The sequence below is a fragment of the Mustela erminea genome, chromosome X (assembly GCF_009829155.1).
Source record: "Mustela erminea isolate mMusErm1 chromosome X, mMusErm1.Pri, whole genome shotgun sequence".
Classification (NCBI taxonomy): Eukaryota; Metazoa; Chordata; class Mammalia; order Carnivora; family Mustelidae; genus Mustela; species Mustela erminea.
This window is the reverse complement of record NC_045635.1, coordinates 45,002,652-45,019,290: the sequence shown is the minus strand read 5'-3', so window position 1 is coordinate 45,019,290 and position 16,639 is coordinate 45,002,652. Positions and strand designations below refer to the sequence as shown.

At 37.3% G+C, this 16,639-nt stretch overlaps 1 protein-coding gene across 1 annotated transcript in view; it reads right to left on the bottom strand.

Moving 5' to 3' along the window:
- The window catches only part of MAGED1 (MAGE family member D1), a 58,558-nt gene that overhangs the window by 24,533 nt on the left and 17,386 nt on the right, over nt 1–16,639 (bottom strand). The window contains exon 2 of the mRNA XM_032330035.1: nt 11,973–12,086. Within this exon, the coding sequence (XP_032185926.1) occupies nt 11,973–12,063 (91 nt within the window). The 5' untranslated portion in view covers nt 12,064–12,086. The remainder of the gene's footprint in view (nt 1–11,972; nt 12,087–16,639) is intronic.

Genomic DNA, 16,639 nt, shown 5'->3' with positions numbered 1-16,639 from the left:
ACCTTATTTATTTATTTATTTATTTATTTATTTATTTATTATTGACATATAATGTATTATGTACTTCAGGGGTACAGGTACCCTCTCTTCCATATCCACAACCATTCTCCTTCTCTCTTAGCTATATCCTACCTAACATCCCTTCTTTCTTACTAAATAAACCTGGACTTTTATTATAGGTGACAACATTCTTAGCTGTAAACTTACATTTCCCAGACACCCTTGTAGACAGTGGTGGCCATGTGTCAGTTCTGTCCTCTGGATGTAAGTGGAGATTGTTGGGTAAGATTTTTGGGAAAGTGCTGTATAAAGCAAACTGATTCTACTGACAAGGTATTTTGTCCTCTCCTTTTCCTTATCTTCCTACCTGAAGCAGACATGATGAATAAAATTGTATAGGGCATCCTGCAACCATAAGGCACCTGAAAGATGGGAGCCGCATGCTAACGGTAATGAAACAAAAAAGATATATATGTCTGGGGTCTGAGACACTGAAGAAATCATGGGGGACTTCAACCCACTAAATTTTAGATAAATAAAGATATCTCCTAATCATTTTTCAACAACTCATTTTCACTGAAGAAGGCATAGGGGACTTCACACTGAAGAAATCCTGGGGGACTTCAACCCACTGGATTTTAGATAAACAACGATATCTCCTAATCATTTAAACAACTCATTTTCAGATTTGTCACCCACATACTTTTCCCACTCCTCAATGGCATTCGAAACTGCAATTTTCCCATCATATGCTTTATTCAACAACCTCACTCAGACATTCGTGATATCCACACTCCAAATTATCATAACACTTTCTACTCCCCCTTATCACACATACTCACCATGTCTCTCTGCTCCTAAAAGTGGATACACTTCTCATATCCCCCGGCATTCCATATACATACAAACACTAACCCTATCACTTCTACTACGAATCTATCTTCTACTATAGCTTAAACTTTCCTCATTCCACCTACTGTCTACTTCCTCCTATGATTACTTGAAATACCCATCCACATTTTTACACATAATAATACCACTGTTTCATTGTGTCCTTTACCATTATCTCTCCCTCCTCACTTTCTCACATAACCACACACACACACACACACACACACACACACACACACACACTTCTCATCTTCCACAGTATGACATACATCATGTCCGTAACTACCATTATCACATATATTCTGATCTTGTCCTATCACTATCATTCACACTGAACCTCCTTCATTTTCAGTGATTTCAGACCATTCTCCCCCATTATTCACTGTCCCCAATGTCATGATTATCACATACCTTGCTTGTTCATATCACTCCCACTATCCTACTGTCACTCAATACTCTCCCCACCTCTGCATCAAACACGTGGCCCAGATCATCCAATTTTACACATGGTGCCCATCCCCTGAAATCCCATTTTCTTTTTTCCCTTCCCTTCTCTTCTCCGCACCAATACCCACACACTTTCCCAATATGAAGATATTACATGCACCCAGGTAATACAGAGAAATTTCTCACCTGAAGCTTCATTTCAAAGCTCTAGTAAGTAGAGACACATATCATGCTCAGAAGGTATAAAGGTACAATACTTAATGTTCCCATTTGGTAAATAGTTGTGAATGGATTCCTTTTGGTATATTTGCCTTTAAGAAGCATTTCTTCATGTTTTAGTACAGCATTTAGATGAGGTTTTTAAATACTTCACTGATGTGTCCATTTTTAATTATGGTCTATGCAGTTAAGCTCTCTGCACTATACTTAAAGACTTCCCAAAACATCCTAATAGCTTTTCTTGTTACAGCAAAACTGTGATATTTTTGCAGAGACAGACAGCTTCAAGCAAATGGCAGCAATACTGAATATATCACTGAGCTGTGTTAGACGGAACACTTAATCTTACTTCTCATATTTCCATGTGGAAGGACTTCAAGTAGACTAACACTCTTGCTTTTCTGCCCACGGGAGAATGAATGAGTTATAAGACTAGTATGTTTGAAAGACATATCTGTGTGTGCTTGGCTCATGCCCTTGCTCTCTGCTTTTCTCCCAGGGGTTTGTATGCCTATGGAGAACATGCATTCTGACTAGCTCCTTGCCATTCAATAAGGGGCCTACTTTTGGCCTGGAGTCTCTTGGTTTTTCAGCTGGGGTCCAGCATTAGGAAGTTCACTCTAAAACTGCCTTCTCCAACCATCTGTATCAGTAATTAAGAAGATATTTTGATCTCCATCTATCTGATTCCTGAATTTATATTTCAACTGGTCTGAACCTAAGCAGGGAAGACAAAGTGTTATTTATTAGTCTTTTAAAATTACCACACCATTGAAATCATGAAAATTCTTTACTGGCTTTATTGTTTGAACACAAGTTAAGTTTTTAAGTGAGATTTGATTCTGATTAGAACTTAAGACAAATACTTGGCAGCAATTAAGAATAGGTCTAAACAAGGAAACTGTATGTCACCACCCCTAAACTCCCAATTCCTCTAGATTAGGGAGTCCAGAATCTGAAGGAGTAGAGTTACCATTATACAGTAAGTACTACTTAAACAGGGTAGTGGGGAGTAGACACCAACCGGATTGATCTTCCTTGGCTATACTGTTAAGTCTTAGGATGGCAAAACCAAAGGAGCTCTGTCATGGAATGGGGTGGCAAACCTTTGTATGGAATATTAGAAAGGGGTTCGGCCATTCATCCAGATTTACGGAAGCCTTATTAAAGGAAGATCAGTGTGAACCATTCCTTATAGGGTAAAAAACCTTTTAATAAAAAACTAGAATTTAGTCTGATAGGATGCTCTTGTTAAAAACTCTCTAAAATTTGGATCCAGCAGTCATTTTAGTTCTCATTCTTTTTGCTAGTTAGCTTCATGCCAGCTTTGGAGCCCCTGCATACAAACTTAAATACTGTGTTTGTCTGCTCTCACTGAAAGACCACCATTTCAGAAAACAATTTGTGTCCAAGGTGACTAGGCCCAAATATTGAATCAGTTCTACCCTGGAACAATCAGTGTTGTGAAGGAATGCCAACTGTTCTCTGGAAATACATCAGTGTAAGGATTAGAATCCATATGTGACCACTTTTGCAGAGGAACACTTTTCATACTTACACATAGTTGGTATTCTAGAGGTACTGACTCAAATGTGCCTTTTCCAATCTACATTGAAGCTAATAACAAACAAAATTATATCTCAGCAGTCAGAGAGAAATAAAACAAAACTGTTGGATAAAATTATGTGAAAACTTGACCAAAGAGTAATAAGTACAACTAAGAAAAGTCAAGCTCAGCACATACTTATCAAAAATTTTCTGGAAGTTCAAAGCTTTAAAACGTTCCAATTAAATAATAAAATGAAAAATGATGGGTCACCAATAAGCTTTGAGTTACCGGACTAGAAATCTATAGAAATTTATACACAGCACTTTAATAATAATAATAATTACTATTATTATAAAGTAATAGAGTCAATGAAGGACAAGATACTTAGGAACATACCACGTGAATATGGATGGGTAGATAGGGGAATTAAAGGAGAAAAGAGACATGGGCAAGAGAGGCCACATTAAATAAATGACAGAAGAAAAAGAGCCCTCTGAACTCCAGACAAGACTGACTTACCTATCCGTTCACCCATCCATTTATTAATGTATGCTGCTACAAGTCATTTAATCAATACATTTAATAAGGATCTATTATGTATCTGACAGTTTTCTAGGGACTTAAGATACATCAGTGAACAAAATAGACAAAAATCCCTGCCTTCATGGAGCTTCCATTTTAAGATACACTTAAGCATACCCTGATCAAAATTTCTGAATTCAAATAATAAAGAAAATATCCTATAAGCTTACAGATAAAGAAAAAATTACCTACAATAGAAAAAATAAATTAGATAGACATAGGACTTTCGTCCTAACACCAAACTTCATGACATCATTTGCTAATTTTCCCAGAAATGGCTTTATTAAATTTTCAGGGAAGGTGAAGTCAGTCTTCAGCCCAGAACCCGTTTTCAGACTAACAAGGGAAAATCACCCATTCCTCATGCAACAAGATTTGTGCTTGCTTTTCATTTTTTTTTTCAAAATTAAACAGAATGTTGTTTGCAGTATCACCTGTAATGTACAGGTGATAAAACTATAAGAAAACCAGGGGGATTATTAATACAATAGCCAGTGTAGTGCTATCTCTAGGTGGAGACAGAAAGGAGTGTGACCAGAAGGGCACATGGGGAGGGTGGGCACTAAGGTACCACCAATGTTCTTACTTGTCCTGGCTAGTGGGTTTACTGATATTACTTTATTTATATTATTTTAAATGTAAATAGCAATTCATTTAACAAATAATAAGTGCTTATCATGTATCAGGCATAATTATTACTCAGGCACTGGGGACACAGAAATTAGATAAAAATCACTGTCCTTATGGAGCTTGCAAATTATAAAAAGAAATAATAAAAATTTCTAGAGCCTAAATATGAACTGAAGGAGTCTACCAAGTGTCCAGCACAACAGATGCCATAGTCACACATCATCACGAAATTTCGGAAATCAGTGATAAAGTGGAAATCCTAAAAGCTTCCAGGAATCAGGAATAGAAATATTCCAGACTGAAGCAGAAGAAAAGGCCCTAGAAAGAGGATTTCCAGAAAAAAAATTTTCTGGATACTCTGACTTACTTGGGAACATGTAGAAAAAAATCAGACATGAGAGATCTGATGGAAAGGATAGGAATATATTAAAAAATGGAGGGGAAAAGCAATTATTATCTCTAGAAATGACAAAAAGGTATACAAGAGAAATTTAATCACAATTAACTACTTGTCTTTTTAGTAGTTTGCCCAATGTTAATAAACATCATTAAGCAAAATATATGCTATAACTATATTAAAAGGATGGAGAAGAAAAATGGTAGAGAGTTTAATTTTTATCTACTGTAAATGGGCAATCAGCAGCTAATACCTGAAATAATGCAATATATAGGCGTATTTTGTTTTATTGTACTTCACTTTATAAAGCTTCATAGATAGCTACATTTTTAAAAAAGATTTTATTTATTTATTTGGGATAGAGATAGCAAGAGCAAGTGAGAGAGAGAGAGAGAGAGAGAGAGCGGGGAGAGGGACAGAGGGGCAGAGGGAGAAGGAGAAGCAGGCTCTCCAGTGAGCAGGGAGCCCAACGTGGGGCTCCATCCCTGGACTCTGAGATCATGACCTGAGCCAAAAAAAACCACTTAACCAACTGAGCCATCCAGGTGCCCCAGATTGTTGCACCTTTTTTTTTTTTTAAACAAATTGAAGATTTGTGGCAGCTCTGCATCAAGCAAATCTATTGGTACCAATTTTCCAACAGCATTTGCTCACTTTGTGTCTCTGTGCTACATTTTGGTAATTCTCACAGTATTTCATATTTTTTTAGTATTATCGTATTTGTTATGGTGATCTGTGATCAGTGATTACAACTCACTGAAAGCTCAGATGATATGATGGTCATCATTTTTTAGCAATAAGGTATTTTTCAATTAAGGGCTGTATGTTGCTTTTTTAGACATAATGTTACTGTACACTTAAGGGACTACAGTATAGTGTAAACACAAATTTTATACGCAAAACCAAAAAAATTCATTTGACTTACTTTATTGCAATATTCACTATTGCAGTTGTCTGGAGCTGAACCCAGAGTATCTCCAAGCTATGCCAGTATAGCCATATTATTTAGCATTATTGAGATAAAAAACAAAAGAAATAGCCAATGTATTTCAAAGCAGGCTACTTCAGGTATTTGAGCCTGGTGGGTGGTAAAGGTGAAGGTAAACAATACTATTTTTTGTTACTATTTGGTTTTTAAGCCATATATAGGCCTTACTATAATAAATAATATATATTATGTTATTATAATATATATATATAATAAAAATACAAAATAAAATATATTTTAGTTATGACCGGAGCCATTTAATTATAAAGGAAAGAGATGTGATGAGATCTGGGAATTGCTGAAATTAATATGGCCAACAGAATAGATCAAAAGATAGGGTACATATAAATGTAGAAACTGAGGGGCCCCCAATGTTTGCTTTTTATTCTTTTGCAACTCTTTCATAAGGAGGTGCTCCAAATTGCTCTTAAATTGTTAAAGAGGAGTTTTACACTTGAGAAGTGACTGCCAGAGGGCTTGGTAACCCCAGTCTTACAGGTAGCATGTGACTGGGAATTTGGGGTCCAAATCAGTCAGGAACCAGGGAACCTAGAGACTAAAAACAGGAAAGGGAAGATTTATTCTGGGAAAGAAGCTTGGACCACCACAAGAGGGCACAACTAGAATGTAATAGTTCCTCTGGTCCCCCTCCTACTTTTCCTGCAGCTCTTTCTCAGCTTGCTTTTGCCCTCCCTTAAAATGCTTGTTTCAGGGCTTCTGCCCTGCTCTCCTGCGCTCGCCTTTTATTCCCTCACTCCATACACTCCCCGGGAGCAGTCCCATTCATACCTTAAAACCACCACCTCTATGCTTAATAACTTCCAAATCAATCTATAATCTTACTTGCTTAATGGCAGCTTAATCAATTCCTGACTACCTACTGGATAATTCCTCTTGGACATCTGAAGGTGCTTGAGACTTTGCATGTTCAATACTGAACTCATCATCCCCCCGCCACACTCCCCCCCCCCCCCCCCCCGCCAAATCCACTCTCCATTCTAAGCCATGCAGCTCATGGAATGGCGCTTTTTTTTTTTTTAAGGACTTATTTGAGAGAGAGAGTGAACACGGTAGTGGGAGAAGGAGGGGCAGAGGGAGAGGGAGAAGCAGACTCCCCATGGTCAGGAAGCCCAATGCAGGGCTCAATCCCAGAAACCTGGGATCATGACCTGAACCGAAGGCAGATGATTAACGGACGGAGCCACCCAGACACCCCCCGCCCCATGGGATGGCTTTTACATCTCAACAACCTATGGCAGAAAGAAAATGGAGGATCACACTAGATTTTTTCTTCTCCACTGGCTCTCACCCTCTGCCCCATATTCAGTCAGTGACTGAGTTCTTAATTTCTCACATGTATGTATTCTCATTTCCTTCCCATTGCCTTAACTCAGGCTTTAACAGCTCTACTCTTCTGTAATAGCCTCTGAATTGGTCTTCCTGTACCCCGTTCTGCTTTTCCAGTTCTATCCATTATACTCTCATTGACTAGATAGTTCTAAAATGCAAATCTGATCCTGTTAATCCTGTGATTAAAATCTCCAAATATCTCCCCACTGTTATTTGTATAGCACTCAAGGCTCTCCCTGATCTAACCAGTCTCCTTTTCATCCCACCCTCTCTCACTCTCTATGTTCCAACTACACTTAGCTTCTTTTTTTTTTTTAATATTTTATTTATTTATTTGACAGAGAGAGATCACAGTAGGAGAGAGAAAGGGAAGAGATCACAGAGAGAGAGGAAGGGAAGCAGGCCCCCCGCTGAGCAGAGAGCCCGACGTGGGAATCGATCCCAGGACCCTGAGATCATGACCTGAGCCGAAGGCAGCAGCTTAACCCACTGAGCCACCCAGGCGCCCCTACACTTAGCTTCTTAAACATACCATAAACATACTGTAAACACAGAGTTATTTCAAATGAAGTATCTTTGCTCATACCACCACTGCTTGGAATGACTGACCCTCTGCTATTCCTCAGCCCCAGCAGTTAACACTGGTAACATCTACACACCTTTCATTATTTAACTTAAGCATTAATTTCTTTCTGTAACCCTCTCCCACCCACTGAAATTAACTATTTTCACCTTTGTGTCTCTAATGTACTCTATATGTATTTTTTTTTTGTCCAACATGTGTAAGAGTCTGCTGTGTATATTTGTTTACATGTCTCTTCTACTAGTATTAGCTCTTTTGGGAGCAGAGAAGCGTGTCTTACATCTCTACTCAAAGTATCTATCACAGTGCCTGGTATAGAGAAGATGTTTAACAAATGTTTCTGAATGACTAAGAGTCATCATGAGGATATAATATATGAGGCCAGTCTGACACTCACATCTATGGCAGACATTAGTAATCATCCCCAATATTGTTTCCCTGGACCTCAGACTCGTTCTCAAGACAGCATACTATGAAAACCTATTTCAATCAGTTGGAATTGGCATGACATATACAATTTATTTTTTCTCCTAGAGCATGGGCTGCCACAACGATGTGCCTCAATAATTATCAGAGTTGATCTAAGAGAATTAATATGGGATTAGGCAGAGTATCTCCTGAACAACATTTGCAATAGTATGACTACAGCAATGGCACATCTAATAAAGGAATGTTGTAACAAAAATCAGCATTGTGAGGTAAATTCTGTTCATGTGCATCCAGCACTGCCCACTGGAGAGACATCTTGTTATCAGAGAAGACAAAATCCCATATATTGACATTCTGATTTATACTTCAGTTTTGTCAATTCATTCAGAAAATATTCATCTCTAAGGATCAGAAATCTGGTAACAAGCAAAGTGCTATACCTGAAAGACCAGGTAACAGGCCTATCACACTTGGAGAAACAATGGATCAATTTATCACCTTCATTTCTTCTGCATCCAGACCCCCTGGAAAAAAACAGTAAAGACTAAAAAAACCTCTTTCTCAAGTGAAAAACAACCTACTGGAGCATTTTTTCCAAATCCCAAAAATCTCACTCTAATATCACTCACACTGATTTTTGAGTGCTAGAAAATTGAATATCCCTGTGACAATTTCAAGTAACGGTTCCTCTGAATACTGGGTAACAAACAAGCAACCTTTATCTATACCCACCCAAGGAGAAAATCATAGCATATACCCTAGTTTCCTTATTCCTTATGGACTAGATTCTGTTTATTTTGGCTCATCTAGTTATAATTCTTAAAATGACCCGGCTCTGTTTCTAAAGCTCCTGGTACATCTGTCTGTCTTCCATTCCTACTCAGTCTTTCTTAGAATTGGACAGCTCTCCCTTACTTCCTGCTGATGAAGCTGTCCTAGTTAATCTCAGAGTCTGTGCTCTCTACACTACGCCAAACTGCCTAAATCATGAGACGTGGTTACAGGATGGACATTTGAGAACTGAATTTTGTTATGAGTGAAATCTTCTAAGATTAGAGGTAATCCTTATTCAAAGGGAGTTAGGGAACTCTTACTCCATATTATGGAGCCCAATGTGGAATTTCTGGGACCATCTACCAGATTCCAAAACTGACTTAAGGGCTTCCAAAACTCACTGCACTAAAGAGTGAATTCCAATTTCTGGAATTAATTCCTTAATGATGAATAAAGGCTAACACATCTCTGAAAATATACACATTGCCATTACAAACCCCTAACAGTTAAATTATGTAGGATTCAAATCCTGGCTCTTCCAGTGATAGCTATGTGGCCTTAGGAAAATTCTTCCATCTCATTTCTTCAGTTTCTTCACATTTAAAACAAGAATAAGAATTCCTCAATCAAATGCTTGTTGGAAGAGCTAAATGATTAAACAAACTACATAAAGTTCTTACACTGCTTGGCACATGGTAGCTGTATAATTATATGGAACGACTGTATTTTAATCAACTTTTATTATGAATCTTTTTTTTTTTCATTTCTACCACGATCTGATTTTCTCACAAAGACCTTCCCACATCATTACATCAGTAAGATACCTGTACTGTCTAATGCTGAATACAATTATACTTCAAATTGAAGGCCATTTCAGAATGCATGGGTGGCTCAAGTCATGATCGCAGCAGCGTCCAGAGATGGAGCCCTGTATCAGGCTATCTGCTCAATGGGGATTCTGCTTCTCTCTCTGCCTCTCCCCCTGTCTGTATTCTCATTCTCTCTCTAATAAATAAATAAAATCTTTCAAATAAAACTGAAGGCCTTTCTACATTCACTCTACCTGAAAGATTCTTCTCCACTATGGACCCACCAAAGACTAAATCCTGCTGAAAGCATACTCACATTTTTTATAAACATAGAAGATCCCGTCCTTATGAATTACTTGACAATAGATAAAACAGCCTCTAAATGAAGGCTAATTCATTACAGGTACAGTTTCCTCCAAAATGAATTGACAGATGATAAACAAGGATCTTCGTCTATCTCCATTTTAAGTTTTCTGATGTTCCATAAGGACTGATTATCACCAAAATCCCTTCCCCACATTTAGTACACACCATAAGGTTTCTTTGCACTGTCAATTCTTTCATGCTTAGCAAGGTTTGAGCTGGATCTGCAAGTCTTCCCACAGGCATTGCAAACATAGAGCTCTCCTCCCCTATGAGCCCTCTTACATTAAAAAAAAAGTCTGGGATTGCCTGGGTGGTTCAGTTGGTTAAATGTCTGCCTTCAACTCAGGTCACGATCCTAGGGTCCTGGGATCAAGCCCTGCATCAGGCTCCCTGCTCAGCAGAGAGCCTGCTTCTCTCTCTCCTTTTGCCGCTCCCCCTGCTTGTTCTCTCCCCCACCACACACACTCCACCCCATCTCTGTCAAATAAATAAAATATTTTTTAAAAAGTAAAAATTAAAAAAAAATTTTTTAAGTCTGAGCTTGTCCTAGAGCCTTTCCCATAGTCAATACATTCAAAGAGTTTCTCCCTGCATTTTCTTATGATTGAAAAAGCTTGATTACCCACTGTAATTTCTCTCACACTGGGGAAGTTTTCCTACCCTATGAAATCTCTGGTGTTGAAAGAGAATTAAATTCGGCCTGAGGCCTCTTCATGTTTTCATAGCCATATGAATTAATAAATTCTCAGGTGTGAATCCTCAGATGTCAAATAAACTCAGCATCATGACAAAAAATTTCTATATTCATTACCTTCACACGGTTTCTCTCTACTATGAGTACTCTGAGGCATCGACCTTGAACACCAACAAAAGGCTTTTAGACATTAATCATACATGTAGGGCTTCTCCCCACTGGAAATTTTCTAGTGTCTCACAAATTCTAAAACCTTCGCAGAGTTATGGTCCTATAAACTATACCTCTGTTACCCAGTTACTCCATCCCTGGGCAATGGACATTAAGGAGGGCACGTGATGCAATGAACATGGGTACTATATAAGACTGATGAATCACTGAACTCTACCTCTGAAACTAATAATACATTATATGTTAATTAATTGAACTTAAATAAAAAAATAAATTAAAAAAATAAACCACCATATCTCTCTGCTCTTTCTCCTAAAGGTTTTCCTCATACAAAAACATCCAGCTTGGTCTTTCCTCAATGTACTTACAGTCTGTCTCTTTGATAGGATTATATATTGTAAGTGGCAGTATTGTGCATACAACAGATTTCTGCAGAGAAGGGAGTATGTTAGATCCTTCCCTGCCAAGCTTTCTTGCAGCCTATGTCATCACATGCCAAGTCTTCTCCACAGCAGAGACTATGATGAATTGGCCCTGGATTCTGGATCTCTGACTTTTTCTGAAATTTCCCTCTTTGAAGTAGATACTATACTCAGTCAAAATCTTATCAACTAAATGACAGACCCAAATACAGAAACAGGCAAAGAACATGAGTGAACCATTCACAAAAAAGAAATGCAAACAGATAATAAATACATGAAATAGTCCACCTAGAAAAAAAAAAAGAAGTGTACATTTTTCTGCCCCTACAGTTGCAACAAGAATGATAACACTACTATAATTATTTAGTAAGCCTGTACCAAGCACAAACACTTCACCAAAGTATATTACCTATATTTCACATGAAAACCTTGAGAGATAGGTATTATTATTCAAATAATATAGATGAAGAAACTGAAGCCAGAGAGGAGAAATGATTCACCCAATATTTTAGAGTTAATAAGTAAGGGAACTGAGTGTCAATTCAAGTGTGTCTGGCTCCAAAGCTCCTGTGTTTTTCACCATGTCAAGGTGTCCTGCGGGCATTCACCAACCAAAATTCCAAAATTTTCTTAACACTATTTAACAAAACTATAAATTCTCAAGCTCCTACCTGTCTCATTCTCCCGTCTTCGCTCACCTAAGAGAATTTCTTCCTGGATCCCTTTGTCCTTAGCTCTTTCTAAATTCAGCTGGGAGTGCATTTTGGTCTTTCGAGTGGACTATCCTGCAGTTAAAAAGAAAATAAAACTTTGTGGTTAAATCTGGGATACCGAATGTCCCTAAATTCAATTTTAGGAAGGAGCTATAGGAAATTCTGAAAGGCCAAGGATAGGTGGTAGAAGAGGGACTCATATTTATTAGGATGTCTTGGAAACAGGCATCAGTCTTCTGAAAGAGGCACAGAAATACATGTGTTCCTCAGAGGGTGCAGACCTTGAGGGATAAAAACTTGGTAAGAGAAACACAACGTAACATTTACCCTCCTCCTAGAAGAAAGCTGTCCCATATTCCAGGAACAAAAAACAACAGAATCCAAAGGATGCAGTGCATTGGACTGGTTAAGCACACAGGCTTCAGGACTGGACAAAGCTGGGCTCAAAACCAGTATTACTGGGGCGCCTGGGTGGCTCAGTGGGTGAAGCCTCTGCCTTCAGCCCAGCTCCTGATCTCAGAGACCTGGGGTGGAGCCCCTGCGGGCTCTCTGCTCAGTAGGGAGCCTGCTTCCCCCTCTCTCTCTGCCTGCTGCTCTGCACACTTGTGATCTCTTTCCCTCTGTCAAACAGATAAAATCTTTAAAAAAACTATTATTTTTTATAATATTACTATTACTATTTACTTGCTAGGTGACCCTGGGCAAGTACCTACTCTTCTGAGCACTGTATGTTTTGTCTACAAAATAAAGAAAAGAAAACCCACAAGGTAATGAGAAGTTCTGAGCCTAGACCTAATCTCAAAGAAAATGTAGTAAAGAGCTATAGGAAATTTTCCTACTTCTGGTTATTCCCCCACAAGGTTGTTTGGACAAACCCTCATGCTGAAAACAAAACAAAACAAAACAAAATCTTGATGAAAAAGAAATAACATCTTCTTAATAAAAATACAGGGCAATAAAAAAAAAATGGAAGCATCAGGGAAACAGCAGGGGAAAATGGGAATCTAGAGAAACAGATAAGCAGGGAGACATTTTCTGCCCTGAGGGCATTTGTCCATTCCAAAAAAAATTTTAACTTTCATTTTGGTTGTTTTGAAGGCAAAAGAGACAGATTAAAGTCCAGAACTATACAGAGTAGGAAAACTAATAGGAGACTCTCCCCACAATAATCAGGGACCCCAAAAGTCTACCCTCTGAGGGGGCTGATGAATGGAAGCAGGTCATTCTGCAGCTCTGGCTGAATTACATGACTTGCCCTAGAGATCCTTGAGCCTTGAATTAGATAAAGGAGCAAAACAGCAGGATCAGCTAATAACAGAAAAGACTTAACACTGAGGTTAGCAAACACAAACTATAAGATCAATATTTTACTACAGATAAAGAAGTAAATAGCAAACTTGAAAGTATTTCCAAGCAACAGGAAACTTTAATACATGGTGTATATCACAATTAAATCTCATCAAACTTTTGGAAGAATAAAATAGTGCCTCAAATGAAAAATCCAAGGTATTGCATTAATCAACAAATTAAGAAAATAATTTGTAAAAATTATTACAGTACAGGACAAGGAGACAAAAACGTGAAAAGTACAGAAAAGAGTATTAAAGTTCCTTTCACTCACTAAACAGGTCAGGGCCTTGTAAAGTGATCACAGCGAGTATTAACAACTACTTTAGAAGGCACAAAATATAGAATTTCATTGATAATAAAATTCTTTTCAGCCCTTTGTCCATTTCCACAAGCAAAACTGGGCTCCAGATGTGCTTTTTACTTAAAATTAGTGAATGGAATTCCAGAGCCTAACTTTACAAACACAAATCTTCACCATCAACAAAAGGAAACTAAAAGAAAGATGGAGGCTTTGTACTCCCTTCCTTCAAGTTGTGGAGGGGTAGAAACCATCTTGCTTCATACTTATTTCAAATAGTCTAAATTTAAAAGATGTTAAATTGAGAAATTTTAACAAGAATGTCAATCTAGTTCCCTTTTACAATATGGAGACTTATGAATAATCATAACTGCTACCAAATAACTCTATTCTCTGTTAATACAAATCTTTCCTTGGAAGTCCTATTTAAAGAAAGACATTTTGTAGGACTCCCACAACTTTAGAAACTGATGTTTTGTTCTATGAAAATAACCTACAAAAGAAATATGTAATTCTAACTAGGTATCTTGCTTGTTAACTCATTAACCTGATATAGTAGACAGAATAATAGCCTTCCAAAGATGTCCTGATCCTGTGAATATGTTACTTTATATAGCAAATGGGACTTTGCATAAGTGATCAAGGATCTTAAAATGAAGAAGTTATCCTGGATTACCCTGGTGGGCTCCATGTAATCGCAAGAATCCTTATAAAAAAACAGAAGGATCAAAGGATGGAGATATAACAATGGAAGTAGAATGTCAGAGTCAGAGGTGGTGAAGATGCTATACTGCTGGACCTGTAGAGAGAAAAAAGGACCATGAACAAAGGATGGCAGGTGATCTCTAGAAGCTGAAAAAAGAAAGGGAAAATATTCTCCCTTAGAGCCTCTGAAGGGAGCTCAAGCCTGCCAACACCTTGATTTTTAGGACTGCTGACCTCCAGGATTGTAAGATAATAAATGTATTTATTATTTACATTTGTCATAATTTATTACAGCAGCAACAGGAAGCTAATACAACCTAGCGATCAAGTCGTAATGGCAATCTCTATATTTGGAAACAGACTAATACTTCTAAGATCATTCTGACAAATCAGAAGGAATCACTGGCACTTTCCTCTTCACTTACAGGCATGGATAAACAAATATAAACCTACAATTCTGTAGGAAACACTATATAACAAATAATTTGAAAGACTGTATTTCTTTTAAATTAACAGTGTCATGATTCTTTATCACCAGTGAGAAAATTGAAATTCTGACAAGTAACTTGCCTAAGATCAAAAAGCAAAGGGCTAGGATTCAAGTCCCTTCGACTGTCAACAAAGTCCAGTATTTTTCCACTAAAATTTTGCTGACCCTCAAACTGCTTGGAGTATGATAAAGAGAGTGTAGAGCATTTTAAATACATTTGAGCACTTGAATTCCTCAAATTATCAACAACTGCACAAAAGAGCCATGAGATTTTCTGCCTTCTTTGCTTTAATTCCATGCCCAAAGTAAGCAACAAGCTGTTTTCTTAGTTTGATTTCCTAAGTATCCCAATATGGCAACTGACATGCTCTGGAAAGAGAACTTGAGTGTTCTGGCCACTAGAAAGTATGTATTCATGTAGGGTAGGTGTGTTTTTCTTTCTTTATCTATCTTAGTCTCAGTACATTAATTTGTATATATTTGTCTATCACCCAAGTTTCATATCAGCATTTGTGAAATGCTGAACACCAAATCCTGGACTGCAGTCAATTAACTGAAATACCACTACCCTACAGGCTCTTTTATTAAGTTGTTGGAATTTCCAAGTAAAGGTAATTTCCTTTCTTTGATAACTTCAGATGTATTTAAATATCAAACACCACTAGTTAGAGCATGAAGCCTCAGAAAAGAAATTCTATTTTATTTTACACAGAATGATATCAATATTTGGAGGTACAAGGACTGAAAGGGGAAAAATTAGAATTATTCACAAATTACACTAACATGCTAAAAACACTTTGTGATAATTCAATGAGCGGTATAGTTCTGATTTACGTACTTTTAAGTATGTTTTATATAAAGTTTATATAAAAACTCAACAAAACCTATAAACCACAATTGGACCTAGAGAAAGAGATAAGCAAAGTGAACAGATCTAAAACCAATGCACCAGAATCAAGCAGTCCCATACACCAGTCACAATCAGTTACAAAATATAATTTAAAAGTATCAGCAAGAAAAACAAAAACTTATCAGATACACAGAAATATGTCTAACAAAATATTCATGAGACACTTTATGGAGAAAAGGAACAAGTTCTAATCAAAATTTCAATGTTTCTTACAGACCATGTTAAGCTTACCTTAAAATTCACATGGAAAAGTAAGGGCAAAAAATATATTTTTGAGGAAGAGTAATAAGGAAGCTGTCTTTCCCTAGTAAATACTAAGATGCATTGCAAATCTATAGTAATTAACAATGCAGGACTAGTAAGAGATACAAACAGACCAATGGAACAGAATAGAAAGCCTAAAAGCAGACATTTACATCTATTACAACTTGGTATATGATAGAGACAACATTATAAATCTGTGGAAAAAGAACAGACTGTTCAGTAAATAGTCCTGGAACAACTGATAAATCATTCAGAAAAAAATGTAAGTTTTTTACATCATACAATACACAAAAATAAATTACAACTGGAAACTAATCATGAAAAGAAATTTACAAAAATTTTACAGGGGAATATAGTAGAATGCCTTTATGAAATCAAGGTAAGAAAGAATTCCTCTAGATTCCCCCTCCTTGAAAAATAAGCTTATCTATACCCTTCAGTTATTTTTAGAAAACCCCTTCATCTAGCCATAGATGAGATAGTTTTCTCATAAGCCTGCTGATTCTTCCACACTCCTGGTCCTAACATTCCCAACTAGTAAAACACAGACGCTGGTATGCCAAACCTGTGCATAACATACCATTCAAGCAATATCTGTGAGATGGACA